This window comes from Rhinichthys klamathensis, unplaced genomic scaffold (assembly GCF_029890125.1).
Source record: "Rhinichthys klamathensis goyatoka isolate OS25496 unplaced genomic scaffold, OSU_Roscu_1.1 h1tg000111l_1, whole genome shotgun sequence".
Lineage (NCBI taxonomy): Eukaryota > Metazoa > Chordata > Actinopteri > Cypriniformes > Leuciscidae > Rhinichthys > Rhinichthys klamathensis.
This window is the reverse complement of record NW_026606649.1, coordinates 11,399,917-11,427,777: the sequence shown is the minus strand read 5'-3', so window position 1 is coordinate 11,427,777 and position 27,861 is coordinate 11,399,917. Positions and strand designations below refer to the sequence as shown.

The 27,861-nt window shown below is 39.8% G+C and overlaps 1 protein-coding gene across 2 annotated transcripts in view; it reads right to left on the bottom strand.

Moving 5' to 3' along the window:
- The window catches only part of gabbr1b (gamma-aminobutyric acid (GABA) B receptor, 1b), a 145,025-nt gene that overhangs the window by 69,520 nt on the left and 47,644 nt on the right, over positions 1-27,861 (bottom strand). For both annotated transcript variants that reach the window (XM_056254479.1, XM_056254480.1), the window contains exons 5-7: positions 24,641-24,826; positions 24,524-24,541; positions 3,909-4,069 (exon numbers count right to left, since the gene is read on the bottom strand). In XM_056254479.1, coding sequence (XP_056110454.1) covers positions 3,909-4,069; positions 24,524-24,541; positions 24,641-24,826 — 365 coding nt within the window. The remainder of the gene's footprint in view (positions 1-3,908; positions 4,070-24,523; positions 24,542-24,640; positions 24,827-27,861) is intronic.

Below are 27,861 nucleotides of genomic sequence, written 5' to 3'. Positions count from 1 at the left end.
CGACATTGACAATCAGCATCTTTTTTTCCCCCATTTGTCTTAAAATTACTGTCTATGAAAGATCAATATCTCCTTTAAATGATAATAGTAGGTTAAGGCCACAATTGATCATGTGTTGAGAGTAAACCGGGTTGCAGCCAGTGGCCTTGAGCACAGCCAGAATTTCTAAAGCTGAGCTTTTGTTTAGTTTCTGTTGTTCTGGGAACAGAGAGCAGCTTAAACAGGAGCAAAACCTATAAAGAATAAAAATGATTCAAGGCTTGATTGGTGCAATCACAAATTCAATTGGCAGGACCATGTGGCGACTGACTGCTCTTTACTTATTGGCGTCTAATCTGGCATCCTTATCCTGAGACACATCTCTATTTCTGTTTCTCCCGATGATTTTAATTTCTTCTAAACATACAGCTAAATCACTCCAATTATTTCCGTTACAACAAAAGAAGCGTTTTAGTGAGAAACTGCTTTTCTTGTCTGAATTACAATGACTGCCTGTGAAAAGCATGAAATGAATGTGACATTCCATACAGTTATGTGAGTTACATCAACTGCCTCCACTGCAGACACATGCCTACACATTCTTTTTAATAAAGTAAATAAAATGAGCCAGATTGCACATAATATGTTCAGGGACACAGTACGTCCTCAGGAGTCTGTGGTGAGAATGCTACCGTAGACTCTCTCCAGACTCCCAGGGGGTCATCAGCAAAATCGTACCCACAGAATGGGGATCTAGTTTGGGCTCTAAATCTCCCCCTGCCCTGACTTTCTAACCCTGAGGGAAGCCAAGCGTGAGCCTAATTTTTTAAATGCACCTGGGCTCCACCTAATCAAAACAACTGTAAGAACTGGATTCTGAATTTTTGAAAACACAGACGGTAGATTATCCTGAAAATAGAAGGAGCATTCTTTCTGAAGGAACTGATCCATCTGAACTGAACCGAACCATCAAACAGATATGATGATAGTTTGTTTTGACTTATTATTATGTATAAGTTCCTCCTAACTACTTAGAAAACAAATTTTAAAATACCAGTTGTTACTACAAAACACTTTTGAGAATGTGTATCTTAAAATTATATGTATAATTGTATTTATCAACTAATTATAATAGTAGTTTTGGGTCGGTAAGATTTTAATAAGATAAATTTATAATTTTACTCAGCAATGATGGATTAAGTAATAGTAAAGACATTCAAAATGAAAAAAGATCTATTTAAAAAAACTTCTGTTCTTTTGAACTTTTCATTCATCAAAGTATCCTGTAAAAAGATTTATCATGGTTTCCACAAAAATATTAAGCAGCACAACTGTTTTAAACATTGATAATAATAAAAAATGTTTCTTGAGCACCAAAATACCATATTAGAATGGTTTCTGAAGGATCATGTGACACTGAAGACTGGAGTAATGATACTGAAAATTCAGGTTTGCATCACAGGAATATTTTAAACTGAAAATAATTTTTCACAATATTTTTTTTTTTTACTGTATTTTTTAAACAAATAAATGCAACCTTGATGAGCATAAGAGACTTCTTTCAAAAACATTAAAAAAAAATTACCGACCCCAAACTTTTGAACGGTATTTTATAAATATTAACAAAATATTATATAAATATCCATTTAGTGAGTGAGTCGGATGTTTACTGCTCTGATGGTTTCAGCAGATTCAGTTCATTAGATGCAAACTTTCTGACCGATTCCTTAAAAGAAGTGTTCTTAAATATGACTACACTCGTTGGACTGTATGTTTGTTTTTGCCTGCAGTCAGTGAAGACAACACAATAGAAAGACATTTTCCCAGTCAGCAAAAACATTTTTTTTTTGCCGTGGTGCTGTAGAAAAGTTTCCCCACCCTGTTCCTGGAGGCACACCAACAGAACACATTTTCAAACTCTTCCTAATCAAACAAACCTTATTCAACTCATTAATTGAGACTCCACGGAATGAAATGGATGGGTCAGATACGATAAGATCCAAATGTGCACTGTTGATGTGCCTCCAGGAACAGGTTTGGGAAACTCTGCTGTAGAACAGAAGTGCATCAAATGTTAGTATAAGAGCATATTGGGACTATGGTTGAGTTTGATTAAATTCACTAAATATGAATCCAACTTATCAGCAAGATGCTATTAAAACATCTGTCTCAAAACTCACAAGTTGGAGGACAAGAAAGGATTGCAAAACTAGTCTAATGATGCACTCTTTAGGAAACTTAATTGCCTAATTAAAAGCACATAAAATAATCATGATACTCACACTATTTGTATAATACAGCATTCCTGCAGCTCAAACAGTAGCACAAGGTCATGGGTTCGATTCCCAGGGATATGCATGATAAAACATATACCTTGAATGTAAGTACCTTTTGAGCGTCTGCCAAATGAACAAGTAATGTCAGGATACTCTCTAGCTCTCTAGCACTGACAACACCTAGAACAAGGGATTTCAGCGTCCCCGTTCTCCTCCATCATTCAAATCAGTGGAAGAACAAACCCCAAATACACATTAAAGACCCCACGACACAAGTATTAAGGCCAAGGGATCTCACATCGGGTCTCTGGGGAAATCAGGCACAGGTCCAGTCCATGCTAATAAGCCCTTTTACCATCCCTGTCGTCCCACGGAGAGCGCCGCCCTCAGCTCCAATCAGAACGCCCGAGAACCACGCTGGGCGCAGGTTTAATGAGACTGCTCTTTCTGTTACTCAGGAGGGAACATTTGGGTCTGAATATCTAAAACCCAACTCCTGCCTGCCTTATACCTCCTGATGACACAGCGCTTTTCTGCTCTCTAAATGTAGCTGTCCATGGTGCTGAATCCTAATCAGTGGCGGCTCTCTGCATGTGTGTGATTCTGTGTGCATGTATTCATTCAGATCCGCAGGGGTCCAGAGTACATCAACCTACCGCGGGGCTACAGAAATGATGCTTTCAATATGTAGAGTTCAGATTGCCTTGAACTGCACTTCATTTGTCTGGTTAACCGTATAGTCTTACACCAGCCAGCTAATTTCTTCCATTTATCCTTCTGCCTCTGTTTATGCAATAATGGTAAAGAGGCATGCTTTTTTCTTTTGTCAGAGCAATCTGTGGCCTTATGTGTTTGTTTGAACAGCAGTGGTCTTGGTAACAGTTGTCATGCCAACCTCCGCCCCCAGTCTTTCCTTCTTCTCCTGTATCTTTGAAGCGGGGTTCCAATGCAGACCCATTCCGACCAATCACGGCAAAGCTCTTAGCAACACGGAGTAGTCACAGGGAATTAACTGTTTGCACTCTGCGTGTATCTATATGTCTTCTCCGTCAAAAACTCTGGCTTGCACTCTGCATGTGTGTGTCTGTGTGTGTGTGTGTGCGAGAGGGAGTATGCATTGGCATCTCCTGTGCGGGGGAGGAGGGACGCAGGTGGGAAAGATGGAGAGAAGTAGAGGGAGAGAGAGTCAAGCAAATGGAAAGATACGGACAGGGAAAGCGGAAGGTATACAGAGTTGCTATGAATAGATTTTTGCAGGCAAATCTCAGGTGACAGCGTAACTGATGAATAATATGATGCTGTAAAACATTCCTCTGTGCAGCTTTAATGAAGTCATACTGAATCAAGTACAAATTCCCATTTTAAGAACATTATGTTCATTAGTATCCACCAAACCCCTATTAGCATACTACAGCAGTACAGCTGACCCAATATGCTGTAGTAAAATGTAAATTTGCTCAGAAATCTCCAGTGAACACAAATCTTCAGAAAGCAAACTGATAATGACACTCAACACTGTTTGAATAAATAACATCAATTGCAAGCAAACACTCTTATGGAATGACTAGTTCAGTGCACACTCAAGTGCATGCTATCTTAACAGTTCAAATAATGGAAAGTAATTAAAGAGGTTCACATGCAGTGCTCACTTACCATACTGTCATAGTGGATTAATTCAAGCTCATAATCCGGAAGAATATCCGTTCTCTTGTTCACCAAATCCAGGGCCATTTGGGCAGCAGGGAGACATGCTTGGCCACCTGGCCATCCGCCGCTCATAGGGAACAGGGCTCCGATGTAGAGTTTCTTCTTGCCTAGAACCGGGCAAGACCAGGAGAACAGTAAAGTAAGGGTGGCCAAAATAAAGTAGGAAGTTGAAACCAAGCGCCGTCCTCTGCTGTGATGCTGCCAGGATAGTTTGGCCATAGTGAGCAAGAGTGTGTACCAACACAGTTTCTGTCCTTGATATTATTTTACATGAAAAGCAAAGCTGCAGTTGTTTGACAATAATTTTACTTTCATAGAAATATTTTAGGAAGTATAAATTTCATTCCCACTCAGTGTTGAAATTATTCAAAATCTCAAGTGATACCGCACTGTCAATTACCCTAAAGTTCTATAGACCTGTAATAGGCCTATACTTTTAGATGCACTAAAATACACTTTTACATTTTCAACTTGTTTGCGTTCAGGACGAAAACACAACCACGACATCGATGACGATTCAACGGAAAGTGGTTTCGTTTCCCAACTAAATTAAAATAGATGTGCGCAGAGGAAATTGCGTTAAAATTAGAAGCGTTAACAAAGGTAATCAAGACAGAAAAGTACTGAATTATTGCGTTCGCAAGCGGGTGTTTTACATGAACTGTTTTAAAATATACGAAGTTTCTAAGATTCACAAAAGTTTTAAGCATACAAAATTAGAACCGCGAAGTCAATTGATAATAAAATGACATTGAAAAATAACGTAGCTAACAACAGTCTAAAAGGCGGTCTAATATGTAACAACAGAAAACATTTACGCGGAATAACTAGCGCTGAAAAACAATAACAATCTGTCGTTGCCTCAATAGTTTTTAGTGCTGTATTCTTATACTCACGCTTTTCCTGAACCAAGAACAAATATAGCGGAAAATAATAATTATAACGTTTCAGGAAAGCGCAATGTTTACAAACGGTCGACTGGAATCCTCTGTGTGCGTCTTTAGAAAACGATACGTTTCGAAGTGATAACCGATTAGCGCTGAAAACCGGAGGACTAATGTCGTCGTGGTTGATTGGTATAAAATCCAGTACGGAAACAAAAGAAACGAATAAACGAAGTCACAGCAGTGAGTGTGTATGTGTTCGTTGGATGCAGCAGGAGACTGAGAGAGAGGGAGAATGTGCTGGGTTTATAGAGAGAGACAGCGCGCGCGCGCGCGTGAGAGAGGATGTGTATGTTCGTGTGAGAGAGAGATTGAGATAAACTGTGAGAGAAAAAGAGCTAGAAAGGAGTGTATGTGAGAGAGAGTCGTATATGTGTGGGGCTCATTTTCGCTCTCCGTTTCACAGAGCACTTTGAATTTGCAATCCCTTTAACACAACCACTCTGTTTTATTACCCACCCGTCTCCCACCTTCTTCTCCCCCAACTACACCCAAACCATCCGCCTCCGATCCACATTTTCCTTTCTATCACTGTCTCTTCCTCAGAAGTTAATTACAAAAACATTTTAATTTAATCAAGGTGGACCATGATGATAGCACTCCATATATGCAATAACGACTTCCTTCTGGCACACAATTGAATCCTGACAGCGTCACAATTTAGTCTCTGTTTTCATGTCACTCACTTTTTGTGTTGTTTTTCAATCAATATAAGGATTGAATGTATCCTGAATCATTTCAGACAGAAGCTGCTGTACACTACATTATGAATCACATGCTCCATTCCTCTCTCCCACACACCTTCATCTCCACTGCACCATCTATTTCCAAACTCCCAGCCACTGCTCACACTAATCCTGCACCTTACAGCAGATACATCGTGATAAACAGGATCCACAGGGGAATGTCTGTGTGCGCCTGACTGTAGTCTTCAATAATGTATCTCCAAACTGATGGGCTGACACGATCCTTCTCTTCCTCACCTTCCCCAGAACCCAATGTTTTTCCTCCAAGTGGAGTGCCATTTTTCTACTTGTTCAGTGGCTTCGGTAACACGTTCACCCTCTTACAAATCTTTAGAGTTGATGAGAATTCGCTACAGTTATCTATCTCGTTTCTCTTGCTCTGTTTATTCCCAGCACACTCTTGATTGATCTTGCAACTTCTCTCGCTTGCAAAAACTCAGCACAAGCCCAGTTACATCACATCGATACTCAAAGTTAGGCGTGACATGGGCCATGATCAAGCAGACTTTGAAATGAATAATGAAACTCCAGGCAGAAACATGAAATATGGCTTTCACTAGGTGCCTTGGGTAATTCAGATCGTTACAGCAATATATTTTTGCTGACATTCTGTCTCAAAGCTGATTAGCAATTCTGGAATCTACATGTTTTAAACAACAAGAGCTGCTTTTGTAAGCGAAGCACTTTAAGCCGAGTGAACTGAGAAATTTTAGGCCACCTTTCACCTTTCCGCTGTTTCTCTCTCTTGAACTGTTTCGATTTCCTCATTCTCATCAACATCAAAACCCAAAGGCGCTGGTTATATATCAGAGAACTTGTATTAGTGGCCTGGGGTTGTGCCACAAATGAAATACACCCATGTATGTGTGGTGCACGCAGAGAGGCGATTAGCCTCCAGGGCGGCGCTAGCGCTAAATTCTAGGCCAGTTTACCCAAAAGCCATTAATTCCTAAACAAAATGTCAAAACTTCATGAAATTAGGTAACCACATGCGACATGATTCTAAAAAAACATCCACGCTTTTATGGAGATCGCCGATAGGTGGCGCTATAACAGTAATAAAGGTGAAAATGCTGTATTTCAATGATACATTTTTAGAAATCTGAACTATGCAAATGTACTTTTTTTTTAATGGTTAACACACACATACACACACACTTTACTTAACATACACATAAATTGTAATGTCATTTAACACTGATGGATAAACAATATAAGGTAATGCTATTAAATAGCAGTCTCAAACTAGTATTTGTTATTACATTAATGTTAGTAAGTTGGTATGAATCACAGTCATCATCAACATAGAAAATAGCACAAAGTGAAAATAAAGTGGTATTTTGGGTTAAGGTTACAGAAACTACAGTTACCACAAATACAACAATTTACTGGTACGTTTTGGTAATTTCATGACTTACTAATTGACAATGTACTGTAACTTTAACGTTGCATGCTCGCTATTTCATATAGTGCGACTTTGCATTTGCGCACGCAATTGAAGAGCGTGTGCTACGAACACACGATAAAGTCTGACAGTACTGTAAAATTAGTTTGTCTGAGATAGAGACCTTTTTATTTAGTAACAAGTTAGTATTGTTAGCCAACAAGTTAGAAACTAAAATAATGTTAGAATAATGATACTAACATATAGACTGACAACATCTCATCTGACAGAAGATACTGAATCAGGCAACGTGTTTTTCTCAGCCAAGAGTTAACACCTTTCACGCAAGACTTTCTAAATAAAAGCATTGCATTAGAAAAACATTTAGATTTTTTTTTTTTTCTACGGTTGTTGTTGTTGTTTCTTTGACACTCCGCGACCCACTCAAAACAGTCTTGCGACCCACCAGTTGAGAAACACTTATCATCCTTGCCTCAATGTGTACAACTTTAATTTTATTTCCGTCATGAAAATTTTTCCCCCAAAATGGATTTTTGCGAAACCTACTTTTTTAGTCCAAGGTTTTTCGCCGGATTAGAACCAAACCAGTGCAAAAAGATTCCCTGTAATAAATAATTATCTAAAAAAGTCAAAACATTCGAAGTTGTCGAGGCTACTTTTGCTTTAGCCTATGGAGTGAGGGAGTTGGTGATAGTCTGAAATCACAGTCCATATGCTGTTAACTCGCCTCTTCTTTCGCTAATCAACACTGTGGTTGTTAATTTATTATTCACACTTGTTCTTATGGAATGGATTCTGATCTAATTGGTATGCTAATATTAATGTTGCTGCCTCTGGCAGAGCTTCAGTTGCCAACCAACCAGACGGACCAGTGATATTATCTAGGAAAAAAAAAACCTTAGCTAAATAAATATGTCATTAACTATTCTGGGCCATTTTCTATCGATTTCCTCTTGGATATATGATAGGGGTTTCCAATATTCCTGGAGGGCCACCATCCCGCAAAGTCCCTTGAGGTTTGTTGTAATCCTGAAGACCCTGATTAGCTGTTTTAGAAGGAGATATTGGCGTGCACCTAACCCAGGTTTTCTTACTTGTCCTAACATATTGAAAAGCCAGCTCTGCTGCAGCATACTATTGTTTCTCTAGTGTATAGACCTTATGTAGCCCCGCCGCTTTTCAGCGCTGCGCTCGTTGTCTTTTGTCTTCCGGTCTGTATTTTCACAGTGATCTTGCGTATTCATGAATGAACGGCTCATTTTAAAATCTTCCCGGTCCAATGACATTTGGTAAGACATCTGCTCTAACATTACAATCCTCATGATAACTTTTGTTAACTTTACATTAAGTAAATCCACTTCAAAAGCGAATTACTCCTGGACAGCGATGCCATAGAGATATACAGAGCGGCCGCAAAAACGGAAGTTCAAAGACAATATTCTAAAGATGGCAGCGCCCTTGTTTCTCTGGCGCATAAGGTCTTTAGTATGTAAAATAAGTTTTTCTCTGTTTTTTTTATTTCAATGGCACTTTTATCTCAATGGCACAAAAAGTCAATTTCATGGTTTAAGTGCCCTCCAAAACTGAAAATAAATACCTATTATATTTAAATTAAATATTTCTTATTTAAATGTTGCTTAATTGCAAAAAAAAAAAAACTTTGTCAGAATGCACACATATATTTGAATGCGCACTGCCCACAGCAACATAGTGTCAGCCCAGATGTGGCCCACATCTGGTACATGTCTTATGGGTTTGGAGCACATAACGAGGGTGAGTAAATTATGACAATTTTCTGTAATTTTTGGGTAATTACAACGGGAATGTTTGCAAGAGTCAGTGATTTTGTAGATCAAAATTAAAAGAAATAATCACAATTGTGATTTTTTCATTACCATGCAGCTCCAGTTAGTATACAGTATATTTACTGTGCAGTAAGCACTACGCTGGTATTCCATCTTTGCCAAAATCGAGAGAGAACTCTTCTTTTTCACTGTCCTTCTATTGCTGTCTTTATCTCCCTGTCTTTCTCCACGCTTGCATTAAGGGGAGTGAGCTGCATGTCCCAGGCTGCTTGGAACAGGATCACGACACAGCAGACTGGATGTCACCGGAATTAGTATGGATATCCGCACATGCTTTTCGAAAAGAATGTCAAGGTTGAAGGCGACTGGGGGAATATCAGGCAAAACTGCCTCTCGAGAGAAATCTCGCCGCTGTCATGCACAGCCCCGCAAAGCTGAAACACGTGGAGGTCAGTATCTCTACCCCACACTCCCTCTGCATACAGAAAAAGTTGGCAGCAGGTTACCGACGTCCCTGTGGGCCACCTTTCACTATCTTTGCCAGTAATTCAGACACCTGATGCACTCCATTGCTGCCTTAATGGGATCAATTAAACCACTCTCTTCAGATCTAAAGGCATGGATCATTTTAAGATACAGCCATATCCACACTGTCTGCAGGTGGGTGGGAGTCAAATGGGACTGATGCTGAGATAACCGCGTAATTCGACATCTAATTCAAGTTTAAATGGACCTGCAGCCAGATCTCCTGTGTTTGATGGGCTCACACTCACAGTTGGAGGAATGATCTAAATCCTTGTTATTGTGTTCCTGTTCTCTGAACCTCAAAACTACAGATGGGAATTGTAAAGAATTAAACGATGCTGCTGCGTTTCTGATTCCTGAATGGTTCCATTAATGGTTCTTTTAATACATTTAAGGAATATTTGGGGGGAAAAGAAGTGCACATTTTCAATTGATGCTGAATTTAAAACAATTTTTGGAATCAGGAATCTGGAGTTTTTGATTTACTAAAAATAACTGGCTCATAAGGTTAATTTATTCAGGAATCGAAATACACAAGTTGTACTGAGAGTCTGTCTAGAAGTATAGTTTTGATTCACTAAAAATAAATATCTCAGAGTTATTTGTGACTACACTGGTTGAGCAGTATTTTATACACTCTTAGAAGAAAAGGTTCTATACAAAACCTTAAAGGGTTCTGTTAAGCACTTCATATATAGAACATCTTAGGGGTTCCCATCATGGGATCACTTTATGGATTTATTTTTAATACATTTCTTATTCATTTTTAATTTAAATAGAATTTTAGCTTGTGGACATACTTTATCTCTAGAAAAAAATTACATAACTTGAAAGTATTACACAATCATTGAAGACATTTCTCCTTATATAGAAACATTTTGAACAAAACAAAACAAAACAAAACTGAACAAAACTGAATCTTTTTTCTAAAGTGTAGATTCACTAAATCAAAGTCATTCATTTGAGAGTTGGACTACGCTAGTTGTGCTGTATGGGTTTGATTCACTAAAAAGAGCTGGCAGAAAACTCTGTTCATTCTGTATTTTTTTTTTTTTTAAATGAACCAGTTCTTCGATATCCAAATGCACTTAAAGGGTTAGTTTACACAAAAATGAAAATCATGACATCAATTACTCACCCTAATGTCATTCCACACCCGTAAGACTTTCGTTCATCTTCAAAACACACATGAAGATATTTTAGATTAAATCTGAGAGATTTCTGTCCCTCCATTGACAGCCCACGCAACTACCACTTTGTTGCTTCAAAAAGTTCATAAAGAGATTGTAAAACGAGTCCTTATGATTCGAGCGGTTTATATGATGAACAGTTTGAATTTAAGCTTTGATTCACATATAAACATTGATCAGCGAATATAAACAGAAGCTCAACTGTACTTGATTGACGCATGAGAACAAACCTCACTGGTTCTTGTGGAAGCTCAAACGTGCTGCGTAACACAAGAATAATCCTCATTGGTTCTCACATGTCAAGCAAGCATGCTTGAGATTCTGTTTACCATATCTAATGTGTGCGTTGATGAATGCTTATATGTGAATAAAAGCCTAAATTAAATCGGTTTATCATATAAAGCGATTGTGCCTCTTCCGAAAAATTTGACTAAACCGATCAATTCATATGTATTAGATTTACGACCTCTTTATGAACATTAAATGGAGGAACAGAAATCTCACAGATTTCATCTAAAATATTTTCAATATATTTTCGAAGATGAACAAATGTCTTACAGGTTTGAACAACATGAGGATGACTTTTTTAATTTTTGGAAGAACTAACCCTTTAAAACCCATGGATACAATAACATCCATATGTGTTCATTCTGCCACAGTGAATTTGGATCCTTTTGCTAGAGAAATCTGAAACTATTCCTCAAGTGAAGGACAGCAGCTCCGAAGCCATTTAACTAATATTGCATAACTAATATGCTATGGGCTTGGAATTACAACCTAGCCTTAATTACAGGATTGTGTTGCAGGAATGTACACATGCATTATAGAATAGCCTACTGTACATTAATATCCTACCCTCAAAACACCTAAAAATCAACTGTCAGATTTTATTTGGTCATTAAATTGTGGGGAAATTTCAGAACACCCAGAGAGGTTCTAGGTACAGAAGCAGACAAATTAGCTCTGCTGTAACCCACCATCAAGACACAACGTGTCAAAGAAAATGACACCCCATCGAAATGATATTCATAAGAGAGAGAATATAATTTTCCGAAGAAAGACATCCTCTGCAATTACAATCGATTCTTTGACCTCCACAGACAAGCAGAAATAAGCAACATGACAGGTGGTTGCTGGCTAATGATCATGGTTGCACAAGTTGCTGTGCCATGCCACAGCTGCAAGGTCACAGCAGGACACTGTGATTGGCTGTTCTAGTTGCCAGGTCACAGCTGGGCAGCTTGATTGGTTCTTGAGGTTGCCAGGTCACCAAACACATGCAGGCATTTGTGGGGAACAAGGCGCCACTGATATGCCTCACGTTCTCAGAAGTGCACAAAGGATGAACAAAGGTATCTTCTCTTATTTTTCACAAGGCATAATCCAATAACGAAAGACCTCGACTCAATATGCGGTGGAGAATCAAAACCAGACATGTAAATATTGCATGACTATGAGTAAATGAATAGAAAATCCCCTACAGACGGTCTGGGGTGTGATCTCAGCATCCAGCCAAAGACTTCCCTCTCATCACCCCAGTAATCTTTTTATTTTCCCGCTGCAGAGCGCGCTCTCCAAACAGATTTGTTAGATTTGACACAAAATTTCATTTACTGCTAAATGCTAGAGTTCAGAATTGCATCGTAGCACATTCCCCAGGCCTCTCAGAATTAAATGAATCGCAGAATATTAGGAGACAGATCACTCAGCCGTCAGAGATGACTGAGGCGTGCTCAAACATGGAGGAAAAAGCACAGCTCGCCACTCTCTTCCATGACTGAGAAGTATTAAATCGTGTCTGTGTGTTTGTCGCTTTGATAACAAAGCAACGGAAGAATCTATCCATGTCGGGATTGCGGCAGAGTGAGTGAGCCGCAACCACAGCTCTCGGCTGCTCTGCTGAATTGGAGTGTGAAATATGACCAGGCGCTGCTTAATAACACACCTGCTGTTTTGAACGTCTGTCCCTCTAAATCCTCCGCTAGCCCACTGACGGTTAACGCTCCTGGCCAAAATGTGCCAAGAAGCGGAGTGCTCTAAAGCATGCAGTTCTCATAAATTACTGTTGAGCTCAGTCTGTTCGATTCGTTCAATTGCATGCGATGACGTTTGCCATATCAGAGCGTAATTATGCAATTCCATTATTTTCAACGGAAACACGCTATGTAGCGGACAGCAGGTAACGCCAGTTTCCAAATGACCTCTGTTAAGTCTTGCTGAGAAAATATTCCAGCGCTCCATTGCTGTCATCACCTTTGTTGCGCTTTGGTGGAGCTAGTTTGCATTCTTTTTCTTCAACTCGCTGTATAATGTCGAGAGGAATGACAATAAAACTACTTGATGTGAATGCCTGTTAGATTAAACTATGTGGTTTACAGAATTTGGTTGATCTCCAAACTGTCTCCAACTCCACCTTCTCCTTCTGTTTTTGGATTTAGTTTCTTTGGCTGCATTTACACTGCAAGGCCTAATGCACAATTTCTGTTTACATTCCTTTTGGACATAATCGACGAATAAATAATAGCCAACAATATGTATAAAACCGATCTATACTGTTATATAAACTGATCTATACTCTGTTTTATAAATAGATATTGGTCAGCTCTGTGTGGTTCATTGAGGTTTTGTCCCTTTTCAGGACAGTTCGGCTTAAGTGCATAAAAAATTAAACAGAATGAATGCTACGAGGAAGGTTAATATTTAATTTGACATGCAGATGTGAGGGACTACAATATTTCTAACATATACAACTAAATAAATATCAGTCATTCTCGCTCTTATTGCTCGGCTGAACGCATTTACTCATTCCATTTATAATAATTCCCATACATTCAGTAACTTAAGTCTGTCATGTCACAATAGCAATGTATATTCATTTTAATGCATGGTTTACTGTTGCTTACATTGCTTCCTTCAACTTAAGATCTCCCTTTGGTCATTTTTATAATTATGTAATATAAGCCCCCATATTGTACCAAACAAATATGGATTATTAAAGATACACATTATATAGAGCAGCACAACTTGGCAGTGGTCAAAAATAATTTTTCAAAATGACTTGGATTCATTCCTGCTTTTAAATTCACAGATGTGGTTTTGAACTGGAATTAAGCTACCACAAAACCCCTGTTTGTCAAAAAAAAGAAAAAGAAAAGAAAAAGAGGGCATTTGGAATGCAATAAAATCACTAATCCCTGTAAATGCTGAAATGACCTCACTGAATAAGGATAAGGACAAAAGCCCAGGATTTAAAGAAGAATCAAACAAATTTACAAATAGGTCAGTATGACCAGATAGATATCATATCTAGACACTAAAAAGTTCGGTAAAATGTAATAAAGATGAGGTTTAAGGCTAGTCCCAGATTAAAATGCATGTTTGAGCTGTATTAACTGAAAGCTACTTGCATTGACATATCTTAAACGGCACCTATTATGCCCCTTTTCACAAGATGTAAAATAAGTGTGTTATTGAGAAGCCCTGACACCCCAGAGTGTGTATATGAAGTTTTAGCTCAAAATACACAACAGATAATTTTTTACAGCATGTTTAAATTGTCACTTTTTGGGGCTCAGAAAAACGCACCGTTTTAATGTGTATCCCTTTAAATGCAAATCAGCTGTTGCTGTCGGCACACAGGTCGGAGCCTCACGAGCTCGAGCTCTGTCAGGACAATCTCATCTGAAAATATCAAAACACAAACCCTCAGTAGAAACTGCAGGAGCAGAAACTGTTTATTTTCGTACGCAGTACGAGAGATACTCTCGTAAGAGAACTTATTTTTCCATCTTGCTTTTATCCAGTACAAGCCTGTTGTAGCGGACCACGTCCGAATGATGGCCAAAAAATATACCGATGAGTTCAATGAAGTTTATGTACATCACACAAAAGATGAAGCGTCTGTTTTACTCCAGAAAATCACTGTAAGAGCTGAATAAACACAGTATAAGAAGTGCTCATTAAAGTCTTATCCATAAACTCTCTCTCCTTTTCATTATCATCAACATACACAGCGAATTACTGTTACACAAAACACTTGTTACAACAGTAAACAAATAAATACACACCTTTTCAGTGGGTGCTTACTGCTGCTTAATAAACTGGTAAACTTTATATCCGTAAAACGGCTCAATGAGCTGTAATAAAGTGCGCGCTCGATCACTTTCATTTCCGCCGTGATCACTGATCAGTAACGTTAGGCCTATCGCTCCGGAGACTGTAAGCTGGATCACGAATAGTTGGTACAGATCCATCCTCGAGTAACAACGAGAGTAAATGAAGACTGCTATGTAGACTCAATATAGTTATCGTAATAGTTATTTTTTTATAGTTATCATTCTTGGTGTGAACAGGCCTTTATGCTCAGTAAGGCAGCATTTATTTGATCAAAATTGCTGTGAAACAATAATATTGTGAAATATTACACTTTAAAATAGCAGTTTTCTATTTGAATATATTTAAAAGGTAAGGCCTGGTTTCACAGACAGGGCTCGGGATAAATATTCTGAATGTTCCGATCCAATCTGACTTCTGACCCGTAATGCTGCCTGAATCATTCATAATCATACACTGTTCGTTCGTTGGCCAGAGGAGAACTGGCTGAGCCTGGGTACTCCCAAGGTTTTTTCTATCCATTCTGTCACCTGATGGAGTTTTGGTTCCTTGCCACTGTCGCCGTTTGCCTTTTGGCTTGCTTAGTTGGGGACACTTAATATTGAGCAATATTATTGATCTGCCTGCATTGACACCATTGTATGAGAACTGAACTGAGCTGGACACAAATGACATCACTGTTTTCTCCAGAGCGGCTATATATATAAATGAACTAAATTGATAACTTTTTTTCCAACAAAAATGAACCATCACTGAACTTACTTAAGATAGACCATGATGCTATTTTCTTCTAGATCTGCTGTCCAGCAGAAACTAACTTTGTTGCATTATTTTCCTGTTTTCACTTTAAAGCTGCTTTGACACAATCTGTATTGTAAAAAGCGCTATATAAATAAAGGTGACTTGACTTGACTTAGATTAAGCCAGGATTAGGCCTTAGTTCAATTAGGACATTTAAGTAGCTTTTATAAACATGCCAGAAAAAACATTACTGGTGTGCATCTTGAGGCTAGACAATGGCATTGACATACTGTATTTAAAGGGCACCTATTATGCAAAATTCACTTTTACATGGCGTTTGAACATATGTGTGTTGGCAGTGTGTGTACACAACCACCCTATAATTGTAAAAATTCACTCAGTGCTATTTTTTAAATCCCCATAAATAGGGTGACCAGACGTCCCAAAATCTAAGCTGTTGTCCCGAATCCCGAATCCGGCCCTAATTGATGATACTAAAGTCAAATCTTGAGTAGTTATTGTCTGATAAAACATTAAAAACTGTCCGTGGAGGTTGTGTGTGTTTGCAGGCAGCCAGTCGTAAAGGAGTGATTGATTGCTCGCGGCACTGTGTGCAAAAAAAATACTTCGGCCTAATGTCTGATGTCGGGTTACACAAAGCAAATCATCTACACAATTATTTCGTTTTCTTATTTAATGGCTGACAATTTACTTGTAGCCTAATAATAATTTTTGGCATAAGGCTTATTAGCGTTAGGCTATAGCCTGAAAGGTCTGGTTTACGCACCGTTACAACAGTCATTGTTTTTTCTTTCTTTCACAATGACATTTGAGTTTGACATTTGAGTTCATGATTTTAATGTTGTTTCTTTGTGGCAGACTAAAGACTAATGACAGACTGTTGATCTTTGAATAAAAATATGTTTGGTTCAGGTTTGAAATTTATTATCTTTTATTATAGGCTATGTAGTCTAATATCAAAGTAGGCCTACACATAAATCATAAGCACTGTCTCAGAACAAGCCGTTCTCAGATTCGGGGCAATGTGACATACTTTTGCACAAGCCCCTCCTATGACTGTTGACTGACACTGCAGTTTTAGCATAGACCCGCCCTGAGTGAGCTAAACACAGTCGGCCATTGTTTCCACACCACGGCAGCTGTAGACAAGAATGTCTCCTAAGCGATTGAGGTGTTTTGTTGTTGGTTGTAAGAATGAACATACCAACAGCGGACGATATTGTTCTGTTTATTCTAAGCACACACTGCAGTTTTGTTGTCGGTCGCTTTAAATACTCAAGCACTTTAAAGCAGGATGGGTTCTGATTGGCTCATAAGTGTTTTTGTAATTGTGGCCTTCACCATCTCTCCAAAGTTTCACCTCTGCAGCCATCATTAATCCTTTACTTTCAACCAACCTGCCCATTTATCTCCTCTCCTCCTGCTTCTCATTTGGCTGGATGCAGTAGCGTTAATGTGATCTGCCATGCTTCAGTAAAACACACTCTAATCTCCGTGGCTCTATGGGTTGAGTTGGACCCTTTCTGCTATTCCTGGCTCTGCCATCCCTCATGTTTATGGTCCATCTCTTATGATGCGCTCATTGTTCGAGAACCCTTGTGCTTTTGCACCTTCACGGGGCTCGATGAATAGGCAGAAAAGGAATAAGTGGGATTGATGCCAAGGTATTTTCAGGGTCTCCAAAAGGAAAGCAAGAATTCGAGGGAGGGAAGACATTGATAAACCATGTAACAAGTCAGATGTGATTGCATCAGCATCTTCCCCTCACATACAGTTGTGGTTGGATGCACGGAGCATACTGAGCATTATGAATCAGCTTGTAAAGAAAGTCCTCTCATTGGTTCTATTACACACATGCGACAGGGATAATTGGAAAAGGAAATGCACATAAATGGCATAGTAAACCTGCTTAAGCCACGTTTTAATGCAATCATTTCTCTTGCAGCCATACGATCAGCAAGGTACAACTCATTATTTTTTTAAATATAGCCTTCAGAGCCAAGAGAATACTTGAATTCAAATCAATGGTCACATTATTAAGCGTACACAAGAACTTTGCATGGTAATCAAGGTGCGTGAGTGGGATACGTAGAGAAGGAAAGAGGAAGGAGGGAAAAAAGAAACGGCAGCTGAGCTGGTCCGCTGGATTAGGATGCTACGTGGATCGTTTCTCTCAAACGCTGCCCACAGGTGAGCCACTTAACCTAGGAAGTGCTGATGATTAGCTGGTATGATGGAGGTCAATGGATACGCTGATAAATCACAGAGCTGATAAAAGCGGCTTTACCACTTACAGCCCTGGGATCACAATCTGGGATCACTGTGAGACATTCATGAGGACATGTGGAGGTGAGTGGATCTGATTTCAGGCTTTCCATGCTACTGTTAATCCTGGGAAATTTTTGAACCCCAGTTTAGGGACACTTTTAACCCTGGGTTAAACAATGTTTCACACTAATTTTGTTGTTAGCATCACTTTAACCCTGGGTTAAGCACTTTTGTGGCATTAACCCTGAACTGCAATGCCAAGGTTTACAGTACAAAACAACAACTAGAATGTTAATGTGTGGTAGTTTAGCAACAGACAACCGGCCTTCAGTTTCGGTATCGAACAGTCCTGAAAACGTTAACTAGGGATTTAACAGGGATTAAAGTCTGCATGAAATGGAAGTTAAAGTAGGCCGGGTCTTGATATCGTCTGTTGGGAATTGACTGGATCGTTGTCGTTTGCTGCGATCTCATGTGAGTGACAGGTTGTTGGAGGGAAGAGGTTATTGTCCCACCCTCGCACCAGTGAACGTGTCATCAGAGAGATCTGAGACCACCCAGAACCCCCAGCAACCGCCAAGCCACACCCTAGAAACCACTCTGTAATTTAATCTCTAAAAGAGAAGGAAGCATTTTAACATTTAATAAAAAATTACACACACTTCAAGGGATAGTTCAGCCAAAAATGAAAATTAGCCCATGATTTACTCACCCTCAAGTCATCCTAGGCATTTAAGAAATTCTTCTTTCAGACGAATACAATCGAAGTTATATAAAAAAAATTCCTGGCTCTTCCAAGCTTTATAATGCCGGGGGGGGGGGGGGGGGGTAATAAAGGCCTTCTGAAGTGGGTATTTTAAATCCATATTTAAAACTTTCTAAAGTAAAATAACTAGCTTATATCTTGTATATAACTATACACGATAACCCAAGGGTTAAAAATCCAGTGTGGTTTACTAAGCCTGTGTGCTGTCCTGAGGGAAGCAGCTGTGACGAATGCTGCATCTTGTTGAACGTCACCTGCTAGGTGTTACAGATGTGTCATTTTCTGGAAGTCAATGTGGCAGGTGTCTTGTGACAAGTCAGTAGCTGTGGTTGTTTTATTTAGTGATATCTGCGGTTGCAGGTGCAGGAGGTAACATGGACTAGAAAAAAACTGCAAATAGGACAGTTTTTTGACACGCTGTGCTGGAGGTGTAAACCATTTCTGCAATTCCAGGTTGTAACATTCTGCGATTGTTCCTGAATAATTTATCAACACTTTTAAATAAAAGACTCAGAAAATGAGGAGAGCTCCAGCTAACCCTTGTTTATTCTCTGCGGTCTGACTCTCCCACTCGACGGACTTCTCTTTTGAGAATGAGATTAGGTCTGCGGATGGAGAAACTGGTTCCAGGTTTGAGTGGGCACTGCGGAATGTCATGTAAATGCCATAGGGGAAATCGATCCAGAGGGAGACCTTTTCTTGGCTACCCATGAAATGATCACACACAGAGATGACAAAACAGACATTCAAAGGTGCATAGAAACATACACAGGATAAATTAAAACGGACTCGAACAAGCATGGCGCTTTCATTCACACGGACACTGAAACTCTTTCATATGATGACCTTTTGCATGCTGTGAGCTCCATCGATAGGCGAAGAAGAGAGAGAGAGCGAGATCACACTGGCGCTGTGTGCATCCTCTCTTAATTAAAATCTCTAATGCGGCATGCTGCATGTTGAGAGTGGACCAATCACAGAGCTTCATTCTCAACACACCAATATTGAACAGCAGCATCTCTTAAAGTCCTCTCTCCGGGGGGCAGCAGTGTGCTTGTCTAATGACTAAAAGCCATAACAAACACAAAGCCTTCATTACACTCATTCTTAGCCACCTATTTCATCAATCAATACACCACATCATCCTGTGTCAGCCACTAAAGCCTAATGATATCCACAGACAGAGCCTTCTGTGGATATTCTGTATTCTTTTTTAAACGATTAGATGGTGTATTCAATGCCAGAGATTTCAATACTCCCTAGTCTAATGCAGTACGCTGTCATTGTTTAGATCTATAAGCAGCTAATTAGCCATGCTTGTTAAGGTAAGTATTATTATTACTCCTACTTAGTTAGTTAAAGGTATTGTAGGTAGGATTTAAAAAAAAACTTTTTGCCAAATTTGTTTAAACTTTCTATATATATCAATGCATAATTAAAATGTAAGTACTCTGGAAAAGAGAGTATAAAAATCGAGTGTCTGTAGTCCTCTCAGGGCTGTAATAAACACAGCTACTTATCTCCATTCACTTCCACCCCCTCCATTCTGGGCTCCTTCCAAAACCACGCCCCCAAAACACATGAACGCGCGATGCCGACAGCTCACAGCTGGAGGACGCGCTTACCAGCGCCGAGCAGAGAGGAGCAGTGCATGTAGTGACATCATGTCAGACTCGCATGTAATAAAATACCTAACTTTATCATTATGAATATAAACAACTAACATGGCTGTTAGTACTCACTATCAAGCTAGCATATCGATACTGGTAAAGTTTAAAATATATTGAGTTTGATTCGTTAACGAGCTAGTAACATAAAGCAAAGCTAAAAACAGGTTGCATTGATACACGTTTTCCCATTACAATCAGTTACACTGTGATGAAGGTGAATTTCGTGTAAGATTCATAACATATACGCCGTGTTTTGCATGTAGTTGTGTCTCTTACTAGTCTCTTACCCTCCACCTCGAGTCAAACGAGTGCGCGCATGTGGGCAGCGCATGTAGCAGCGGGGGTGTTGCCATGGTTGCGAGAGAGTGACAGTCGCCTAAGCCAATCCTTTGTTTCGTCCCGGCAGGAAATAATGAGCTGTGTTTAGTGCAGATTAAACTGTCTAGAGTCACTCGATTTTTATACTCTTTTTATCAGAGTACTTACATTTTAATTATGCATTGATATATATAGAAAGTTTAAACAAATTTGGGAAAAAGTTTTTTAGACCAAAAACGACCTACCCTACCTTTAATGGGGTTAGTGGTTTGAACAACCCCATTTTACATTTACATCTATGTCCATGTGATTTCAAACTAGAAAAAGATGGGAAGTTATATAGGGCTGAATGATTGCTAGGCATTTATTTATACATTTAGGTGTTGCTAGGGTGTCGTAGTTGCTTGCTATGGTGTCATATCTACAGTATTTATATATCTACTCAGCAATTGCGGTCAGCATCATTAACATTTTGTGTCATTTGACCTCTTGGATGGATCGGCTCATTATTTGTGTCCAAAGCAGCCTTAAATGGGATAGTTCACTCTAAAATGAAAATGAAGTCATGATTTACTCACCCTGGTGTTGTTCTAATGCCATATGCCCTTCTTTCTTTCACTCGTCCATATAATGGCAGTGAATAGCAAACAGCATCGTGCTTTTTAAAAAAGACGCAAAAGTATCAAATGAACTCATGAGTCACGTGTCGAATATTCCAAGTGTTATGGGGGTATACAATATGAAATATTCTGAGTTGAATATATCCATTGTGTTCATCGTAAAAAATATGTTATCGAGTTCATATCTGTCAACTGTCATTCTGACTGTCACGTACGCAGATACATTTTTGGGACTTCTAGGCATTGTATTTCGTGTTGCGCTTTTGTTAATCTTGATATCTCACTACTTGTGTGGGTTTTTTTTGTGGGAGAACTGCGGCGCTAACAGAGTCACATGAACGCGCACATTGCGTAGCTGTGCACCGAAGACCAACGGCCAAGGTCAAGATTTGTAAACCCCCAGAACACTTATATGAATATATGACATGTGTCAAATGGGATCATTCTGTGATACTTGTGTCTTTTTTAAAAAGCATGATGCTGGTCGCTATTCACTGCCATTATATGGATGAGCTCAAAAATTCTCCTTTTGTGGTCCATAAAAGAAAGAAGGGCATACGGCATTAGAAAAACACTGGGGTGAGTAATCTATGACTTAAATGTTCATTTTAGGGTGAACTATCCCTTTAAGTTCACAACTGTAATGACACATTAGATTAGACAGTACAAATGTGATCGGTAAAGGTTGAAGGTACATATAGATCCGTATATAGCCACTGGTGTGCTGATTATCATGGATGTTAGCAGAAGCAGGTGGCGTCAGAATGCATGTAATAACCTGGGAGTGTATTTCCTGCCAGGTAAAACTGTGAGAAAACACCATTTACTAAGTAGCTGTAGCGCATAAATCATCTCCTCCCAAATTGCTTTTTCTCTACCATCCTACTCTGTCTATCTCTCTTTTCCCACAGCCCCCTATACTTTTGTGCCCCCTCTCCATCTTTTTTTCCTCACCCCCCTCTCTCCATCTCATTTCCCCTCCTTCATTTTCATCCTTCTCTCCTCTCTCATTTCCTGCTGGCCGGCCCTCCATCACCCTCTCTCTCAGTGTGCAGACATCACTGCCATATTGGGACAGTGACACCTCCATTAATCAATTTAGCAAACACCACGGGCTGATCTGCACACAGTGTCATGCTCACGTGCACATGCCAAAACATGGAGGACGAGTATCTACAATTCATTCACCTCAATCTGGCCCTGTGGAAGTCAAGGTCATGCAGTCCATTGGGGAATCCGTACGCAATATAAACTGAGGTTGTGGTATGTTGGATTATGCACCACTGGATGGTACAGTCCCGCTTCCTTTGTGGTTATTAAATATTTTTTTATATATACCATATGCATGGCATGAAGGGGATCTCATTGGTGAGGACTAGAGGTCTGCTACCCGACCCGAGCCCGACGGGTCCCGAAAAATTTGCGGGTTTCGGGTCGGGTTCGGGTTAATGTTAATGAACAGCCTCGGGTTCGGGTCGGGTTCGGGTTTAACTAAGAAAAACTAAATAGGCTATATAGTTTGCGTGCCGTGTGCTTTGCCTGCTTGCTGTGTTGTGGTGACCGGCACGCGCGAGAGAGAAAGTATAGGCTACGTCCGCAGATGTGCAATATGTGCATACAGGCTCTCTCTCTCAAATATAATGATATATAAATATAATTTTTTTAATTATTTGTTTTATTTTATCATATCATTTATATCACAAAACTGTTTTGCGCATGTGCTACCGCTCTCGCGCGCTATTTCAGTCACAATTCAAACAGCCGACGACAACAAGCAAACCATGAGTCTGATAAAGCTAAAAATTACTTGGTAAGTTTTTTCTCTTACTGCTGTGCTGCCTGCTGATAGGGCCGCTGCGCCTACATGTATTTGTTTAATATGTCAAGCAATCATTAAATCCAACATTGCATATTTGCAAAAATTCTATTGCTGTGAGAAACAGAATGGACCTCGGGTTCGGGTCGGGTTCGGGCTTAATATGTAAATGTAATTGTCGGGTCGGGTCGGGCCGGGTTCGGGCTTCAGTTTAAAGCCCGTGCAGACCTCTAGTGAGGACTGAATAGCAGTCTTAAAAGGATGTACAGCTCGCTGTGCACTCAATACTGCCATCTTCTGACATGATTCTGGTATTGCATCACCAATGTTAACTTGTCTAATGCTGCCCCCTACAGGTTAGCAAGTGACTCACTAACTGCTGAATGAAATACTGCCCCCTTTTGACAGGAGTGTAGAATTTCAATTTACTCTTATTTGATTGGGGAACTTCAAGGTACTCAGTTCAGACTACTTATAGACTATTTTCTATTGTAAAATACACGATGCTCATTTAAGATTCAAAACCAGAGGAAGTTTCAGTCCCCCCCAAAAAATATATTATACAAATATTATTATAATTCAAAATAAAGAATAAAGAATAAAATAAAGAAAGTCAGTCACATACTGTTAAAATGATTATGCTTTTTGCGCTTATTTGCATTTTAATTGCAATTAAATGAAAAAGTATTATAGTTAAAATGTATATTAAATGCAAGCAGCTGCATTTTGTGTGCTTTTTTGACCCACTTGATTAGGACTTGAGTATATCTTTATATAATTTCATAATTTCTATTTTCTTTGAAATATGGTTAAAGTGTACTGCCGAATGTACTGACAAGCATTTATAGTCAACCAAAATATAATTTAATGTAATTTCTGTTGAAACTTGTACATCATGTATTTAAATATATTTGTATAACAGTTTTGCAATGATGAAATGCAATGTAGTATGTTTTAATATATCAACTTTAAATGTAACATCAAATAACATACTACAGTTAAAATTATAATCAAGTACGTTACATGTGCTTTAGTTGGTTAGTGAACACATAAAAACGTATTTCTTTAAAAAGTGTACTTTTCTTTGCAAAACAAAAGATTATTAAAACATAATAATTTAAAATGTACTTTGAAGTAAAAAATTAAATTTGACATTTAAAGGGTACATTAAATTGTACTAGTGTATTAAAGGGATAGTTCACCCAAAAATGAAAATTATACCATAATTTACTCACCCTCAAGCCATCCAAGGTGTATATGACTATCTTCTTTCAGATACCTAGCTTCCTAGTATGCGTAGGTTCATCTGCAGGAAGCTGGTTATTATAGCTAATAAAGTTTTAAATATGGATATTTTACTTAAACAAACGGATCGCTTCGCTTCAGAAGGCCTTTATTAATCGATTACTTTTATGATGGATGGGTGCATTTTTTTGGGCCCCCCCCCCCTAGACACTAGATATGTATCCACCCAAGTAGCAAATTTAATTTATGTGAAAAATCAGAGCAGTGCAAAAACTATATATGAATAAACCTGTGTCCATGTCTCCTTAATAAGTACAATATTGGTCTTATCATACTGTACAATGGAAAGAATACAAAATCATTCTTACCTGTATAATGTCTGTCATCTGCATTAGAAGCAAAACACAGGAAAAAGAGAATAACAGAATTAATAAGGAATGATTATAAAATTTATTCTGTAATTGAAAGTACAAAAGAGTACTCACAGTGGCAGACGGGTTTGGGTGAGTCCCACTTGCCCAGCTTAGTGCAATGTGTGCTGTTTCTGCCCACCAGGATGAAACCCTCCAGACAGCTGTAGTGAAGTATTGTGTCCTCCACAGCTGGGCCTGGAGGGTGCACCGTCACACGGCCGTTCTCCAGAGACGTCCACACCCGCGGACACGGCAGCACTGAGGCGCAAACAGAACAGCGAAGGGTCAGTTATACAAGTGTACGCCTTTTAAGATCCTTCAAAATCTGATTGAACTATCATATTGACTTGTGTCACGATCAGGTCCCAAGGGATGGATGAGGATGGAACAGGATGAGGATGGTGAAAAAGGTCCAAACAGGTTCCAACAAACAAAAGGTTCTTTGATAAAACAAACTCAAGCAATCCATAAAGCTAAAAGCTTCGTAACAGCGTGTATAGGATAAACAAATGATCATACGTTTACACGTTCAATACGAGACACTAACTGAATGAAAACTTGTTGCTTATAGGTGGTTTATATTCATTTAAGATCTATGTTTCTTGTGAGCAGGCTCAAATTTCCCTTATGGGATTAATAAAGTTTTTACCTTTCATTACCTTACCTAACCTTTATGAGGCATAGCACTGTTATAATTAATCTGTCTAAAGCAGTGAAAAGATAAATGATGGCAAAAACCAAACAAATCATTCAGAGAGACTAATTATATAACACACAATATGCTGTTATAACTTATACGTCATATTTCTGCCCGGTAGTGACCACGTCAAACACATCTTTCTGTCAACACCATCTGTCTGATTTTAAAACAGCACAGGACAGTCTGAAGGTTTTGTAAAAGTTATAGTGTGTGTGTGTGTGTGTGTGCGCGCACTTGTCATAGCTTCCTTTTGGAGACAATATTGCCAAAAAAGACAATAGATAAATTTGACAAAACCTCCATTTTGGGGATGTACTCAAAAGGAAAAAGAATAGCATTCTCTTGCTGTAATGTACATTATGCACAGTGTACACTGATGTTCAAAAGTTTGAGGACAGAAATATATTTTGCAAGGATGCAAAATTGATTAGTAAAGTGAGACTAATCTTCAAAATTAATTTTATCTGATTTCAGATTCTGAAAGTTCTGTTTATTTGAACCCTATACTTTGCAATCTGAATCATATATTCATTTACATGTACATTACATGTATTCCAAACAAAACCTCAGAATCAGCGCACACACAATGCATCAGTTCAGAACAGGAGAAAGTCACCAGAGCCACCGTGAGTATACAGTAATTGTCATTTTTGTATTGTTGACATTTCTAAAAAGAAAGCTTACATATGTCTGGAAAGCTTTTTGAACAAATACTTGGTACATTTTCAATCTCCTCCACTGACCAGTTTGTATAAATATATTAAGAAGAAATGTTTCCTGATCATGTGACATTGAAGACTGGAGAAAATTCAGCTTTGCCATCACAGTTATAAATTAGCCTACCTTTAAAATGTATTCAGTTGCAATTTTAAATTCTAATAATATTTCACAATATTACCATTTCTGTATTTTTGATCAAATAAATGCAGCTTTGGTGAGTATATTTTTTATATTTAAATTTCTTTTAAAATGACTTTTGAACGCTACTGTATCATATTAGTTTAACATACAGGTAGATGGTGAAACCTGCTGGGCATTTCTGCCTGTCGCACCTCCACCGGTGCCTAAGAGATTAAGGTGTACCGAAGGTGTACATGTTGGGGAACACTACAGAGGGCATTTATGGGTCATCAGCTGGGGACCACCAGTCACGGATGTTTCGCTCCTTTAACCCCAGTACATCTCATGGTGGCGGAGCGATGGCAGGGATTTCTCCCTGCCACCCCCTGCTGATGCCCTAGGTGGATACTGGACCCCAACTCTTTGCCTTCCTTCTCAGCCACAGCCAGAAACTGCCTCTTTCAGCCTCTTCTGCCAGCTCTTTCATGGCTTTCCGGTGCCTTATGCCTGTTGCACCCATGTCGCGGAGCAGACGAGAGGTTGAGGAGCCCACAAACCCCCGGCACCCCACCTCCACAGGGTAAATGACTGCCCTCCAACCAGCCTCCCTGCACTCAGCAGCCAGATCAGAATATTTGGCTCACTTCCGCTCATGGGCAGCTTCAAGTCCTCCTTCCCATGGGACTGTGAGCTCCACCATCAGGACAACCTTGCAAGCAGCAGACCACATCACCAGATCTGGACGCAAAGACGTTTCCACTATCTCCCTGGGAAAATGGAGCTGCTTCCCAAGGTCGACTGCTAGCGTCCACCCCTTCCCTGGTGTGAGGAGTCTTCCTGTGTCCTTCTGGTGGTGGGTGTTACCTCTCTCCCCAGCCCTTGCAAACTGGATGGAATGTGCGGTTAGGGCCGGGGGCCTGCTATTCGCTTCCTGCCTGCATGTTTCCACTACCTCAGCAAGCTTCTTCAGCACCAGGTCATGCCTCCACCTGTAGCGCCCTTGTGCCAACGCTGTCTTGCAGCCAGACATGAGGTGTTGGAAGCTTGCATTAGCAGTGTTACACAGGTGGCAAGATTCCTCGTTGCCAAACCATCGGTGGAGGTTGCGGGGGCAAGGTAAGGTGTCATATGCTGCTCTGACGAGAAAACTTAGCCTGGCCTGTGGAATCTTCCATACGTCAGACCAAGCCAGCTGCCTGTCTAGAACGCCTTCCCACGACAGCCAGCCTCCCTGTTGGCCCTGGGACACCGCTTTGATGGTAAGTCTCTCGTTTTCAGCTCTCATCACCTCTGCTGCCACCATGGCCTTCCTCTCTTCTTTGGATGCATTCGACCAGAAGAGGGGGGCCTGTCCCCAACCGAGGCCTGCCCGGCCGTCCTGTACTCTACCAACCACCTCCCTGTGTCGCAGCCTACTTATTGCCAGGTCAACTTCCTCCTTGGCCTTCCATTTTCTCCCAGTTACAACTTGGGCATCCGCGGCTCTCACCAGATGGTCAGTGGACTCTCTTAGCTCCATGATCAACCGCGCCTTCTCCTGCTTATATCCCCCGCTGATGGAACGCAGGGGCAGCTGGAGCTTGGTCTTGCCAAAGAGACCTACATCAGAAAGGCATCTTGGTAGCCCGAGCCATTTCCTGATGTACGAGTTTGCCAAGCTATCCAACTTGCTCACTGTGGAGGAGGGAACTTCGCTCATCTTGAGTGGCCACATTATCCTCTGGTACAGCGTGAATTGGTAACACCACACCTT